General features: G+C 39.1%; 1 protein-coding gene across 1 annotated transcript; it reads right to left on the reverse strand.

The window, feature by feature from the left end:
- Positions 1 to 451: 451 nt before the first annotated feature.
- Positions 452 to 3,112, reverse strand: LOC104268228 (parvalbumin, thymic CPV3). The gene is made up of 4 exons (XM_009869543.1): positions 3,047 to 3,112; positions 2,558 to 2,690; positions 2,017 to 2,126; positions 452 to 477 (listed from the first exon to the last, which is right to left on the reverse strand). The coding sequence occupies exons 1-4, from the start codon at positions 3,105 to 3,107 to the stop codon at positions 452 to 454; spliced, it is 330 nt and encodes a 109-aa protein (XP_009867845.1). The 5' UTR covers positions 3,108 to 3,112.
- Positions 3,113 to 4,217: the final 1,105 nt, after the last annotated feature.

Here is a 4,217-nt window from a genome sequence, read left to right on the forward strand (position 1 = left end):
CAATTTTATCTGAGCTTCTAGTCTTTGACAAAGATCTGAGTGTTTGAGAACTTCAAGCTTAATCCAGAAGGCTGATTGTAAACAGAACTCCCACTGATTTCAGAAGATATTCCATGTACAAAGATCTGATAGGTCAAGATCTTGGAGGGATTAACACCTCTAGTTTAAGAATTCATGTTTCAGTTTAGCAGTCAGAAAACCAGACGCAAGCTACAGTATATCGTTAATATTTATTGGATATTTTAAAGGGAAGTGTCTGCTTAAGTATAGTTTAGAACATGGTAAATGATCCACACAATGAAAAAAAATAATCAGCATTTCATTATGTTGCTAAAGCAAGGAGCAAATAACGGACATCACCAAGATAAATAAGGGACTCTGGATTTTCTAGGGTTTTGAGTGTATCTTGTAGATGCATCCCAAGACTATCTTGTTTGGTCCTTTTGAACCTCTAACACTGCACCATTTCCTGGAATTCTGCAAAAGATAAGAGAATATTTACAGCAGAAATATTAAAATGAAAGCATTATGAGTAAAAGATTATTGGTTATCAAGAGATTTAGGATAGGAATGAACAGAAAACAATTACCTGGTAGATGACCAGAGGGGAAGAAACATGTATGGAAGAAAGACATCTGCTAGACTTCCTCTGCTAAACGACAGATGGAAAGGCAGCGTTTTGCTGATATTTATGAGGAATAATATAATGTTCTTACTGCATAGTACTGATCTTAAGCAAAAATAATGGAATGGCTAATGCGGAGTTTGAGTAAGGGGTAGTTGAGAGCTGAAATAAGAAAATTAAAAGCGAGTTCGTGTGACTTACTAGGCATTTGTAATGCTTGAGCAGTTGAGAAGTGTTGATTTAGAGCGCAGTCTAAAGCCAAAAACATTGTGCAGTTTCATGTGCTACGCTACTGAAGTATTGTGTTACGCAACAGGATATTTATTGTTATTTGGAAGATCTTCTAAGTGTTGGGCTTCTGTGAGTATGCAATCAGTCCCCTCCCAGACTGATTGTATTAGAGTATGGATTGCTTCATAAATCATATGTGTTTACTCTGGCACGTTTCCTAAGGAACTGGACTTAATTCCCTCCAAAGAAAGAAACAGAGGAGTTCTGGCCTCTTGGCGCGGCGCGCTGGGGAATCTGCAGCCCAGCACATTCCCCGCGTGCTCTCCCTAAGCCCCTTTCATGCTCGTCTGGGCAGCTGCTTCTCTCGTGGGGCGAGTTGCCGTTGGCTGCAAGCCCTTCGTGTCAGTCTGTGCTTCCAGCTCGAAATGGGACACAGAAATGTGGAATTAGGAGATCAGGAGGTTTCTGCCCTGAGCATCCATTAAGTCACGCCAGCATTTCCACGGGATGAGTGCAATCTGCTGCTTCCTAAACCAGCTGCTCCTTCCTCTCTGGTCCTTAACCTGCCACAGAGGGTAAACAGCATCCGTGGCCGGCCGGGAGCCTGGTGTGGGATGTCCTGTCAGGGGAGTGACACTTGGTCGTTCTGTCTGTCCTTATTATGAGAAACAAATACTGAACTACGTGCTGCTAGCTTTTGCGTGTTGTGAATTATTTCCCTGACTACTAGAATTTCTGTTGGGAGATAACTGATGTAAATGAGCCCGTGGATTTGCTGTTGATTCTCGTGTATCGGGCTATTCCTTTTGTCCTTCTTTTTACATTTGTGTATTACAAATGATGCTGCTGCTGCCTCGCATCAGAGTAAGTGGGAGGAGAAATAAAGGCCGTTCCTTTCAAAACTGGAAATTTGTGAGTGAGTGGCAATGAGAAAGTTCCTTGGGGCAGCCTCAGTGGGCTTTTTGACTTGCTCATGCAAAACGAGTTGCAGAGATGAACCTATAAGATCAGGGACTGTTTCTGCCCTTAAACAAGTTGTTACTGCAAGGCTTTCAGAAAAATCTCTAGAGGTATATTAACATACCAACAGCATAAAAGAGAATCGACATTGTTACAGCACATCCTGAGGAACCTCATTCTGTATCTAAGCAAGTTAATACCTTCAGCCCCAATTTTACCATCCCCATCATGATCTGCAGCTGCCAGGAAGGTCTTGGTTTCCGAGGTGGTTAATACTCTGGCTCCGCACTCAAACCTCTGAAGGAAATACCTAGGAAGAAAATAACTTTGGTTATAATTTTCACAGAATATTATTATTTTATTAGGGCTATATAATCAAAATGATAGCTAGATACAGATAAATTATTTACAGCAATAGTCAAGTCCTCCAAACACTGCTTTATTGACAAGCTCATTCTTAGTCATATGCGTTTCCGCTTTGTAAGGCCAGCCCTGATACAATTGATTCTGCCCGCTGCCAAAATCCAGCCCCAGAGAGTTATTTTTTCCTTTACTGAGCATTAAGACAGGTATATACTAATTTAATTTTTTTTTTCTCTGTAGGGATTATCTACTTAAAATACCTTTCACAATCTGCTGAAGGTTTTATCAATATTTAGTGTATCTTGTGCTCGCATTACAGAATGGTTCTGGAAAGTGCTGATTTTTGGATAGCCTCTAAGTAATTAACAAAATCCTTACTTGAGTTCATCTTCCTCAATAAAGCCACTTTGATCATTGTCGAGAATCCGGAAGATCTCCTTGAGCTGGCTGCTACTCTTTTTAGACATCCCACTGATCTGAAAGAATTTTTTGGGACTAAAGGAATCTGGAGCTGAAAATAAATGAATAAATAAATTAACCCCAGACCACAGCTTTCACTGTTCATGAAGGGTCTGAGGGATGCTGCTTTGTTACATTGCAATTGTTCTAAACACCAATGATAGAAAAGCCTGTCAAAGAATGAATGCTGCACCATACCCTCCTAAACAGCCAAAAAAATCACATGGGGATAAATTATGAACTGACAATATAAACCAGTAATGAACAAATACACTGTGACAACTAAGTAAAGAGATTACAGAAATCTGTTTGCAGTATGCGCTGGTTCAGTATTCCCTTGGGACTGAATTAAACTTGCCATGCGTTACACAAAATGATAGACTTTCGGAGTTTTAATTGTTTTCTCACCTTGGCAGTCCCGCAGAGCAGCAGCAATATCGGAAGGGCTTAGAATGTCTGTAAGGCTCATTGTAAACCTGTGCAAAATAGTGTATCACAAACAGATTTGTGAAATGCAAATTGATGTTGCTGTTTTTCAAAGGCTACTACATGGCTAACAAGGCTTCTGAGGGTAGAAGAATTCAACTGATCGAACCGACATCGCTGCTATTCCTAATAAGAAGATTTAGTAAATTTCTTCCTTAAAAATAGCAATGCTGAAATAATACTTTTTAATGAGTTGGATTACATAAATTATGTTGTGAATTGATGATCAATTTTTTGACATTTACCTGCATCCTATTTAAGTACAGCTCATTTTTAAACTATGTAACCATTAATCTAATAATTAGTCTTACTGGAATGCACAGTCTCTGACATTACAAATAACAGTATATGCAGTGGAATAAAGAAAGTCAAGGCTTGCTTCTGTTTTCTTCCCCCACCCCAGCTCTGAAGAATAAAAAGAAAACTGATACTTATCTATACTAGGTCCATCCGTATGTAATTCCAGCAATTAAAATAAAAGAACAGTAGTTATTGTACTTACTACTGGTGCAGCTCTGAACAGCAATTTCACTTAATCTCAAGTCAGCTGCTCACCTTTATGGTTTTCTCAGCTAGGTAAAGGAAAAATAGCTGAGGAGATACCAGGTAAAATAGTGATGTTGGCTCTGGCTTGCCACTCTGGTTTATAAAGGATTCAAAAGGTGACAATAACCACTACTTAGGTTACTGGTTCATGGATCAAATGTTTGATTTGAGACCTAGCTCAAATTTCTTCCTTAACTAATTAAACTTTTCTTTCTATTTATATCCTAAGATAATATGGACAAGAAGAACAGTTTTTTAATAAATCCACTGCTGCTTAATTAATTACAACTCTGTCATCAAAACCTAGCCTTTCAATCACGGAATTTGCTAAAGATTTTCGCTTCACCTCTGCACCTTGAAGTCACTTGTCAGCAGATGACTCCAACAGTCAAATCCTTCTGAAAAGAAACTAGTTTGGTTTCCCTAAATGTGTTGATCTTTTGGAATGTATAGAGGAAGTTGGAGATGAAAGATCAGAGGTGACAACGTGTCATTCTGACAGAGATAACTTGTCACTAGGACAGAGGAAAGCATACCAGAGTGTGTG

This window comes from Apaloderma vittatum, unplaced genomic scaffold (assembly GCF_000703405.1).
Source record: "Apaloderma vittatum isolate BGI_N311 unplaced genomic scaffold, ASM70340v1 scaffold9635, whole genome shotgun sequence".
Classification (NCBI taxonomy): Eukaryota; Metazoa; Chordata; class Aves; order Trogoniformes; family Trogonidae; genus Apaloderma; species Apaloderma vittatum.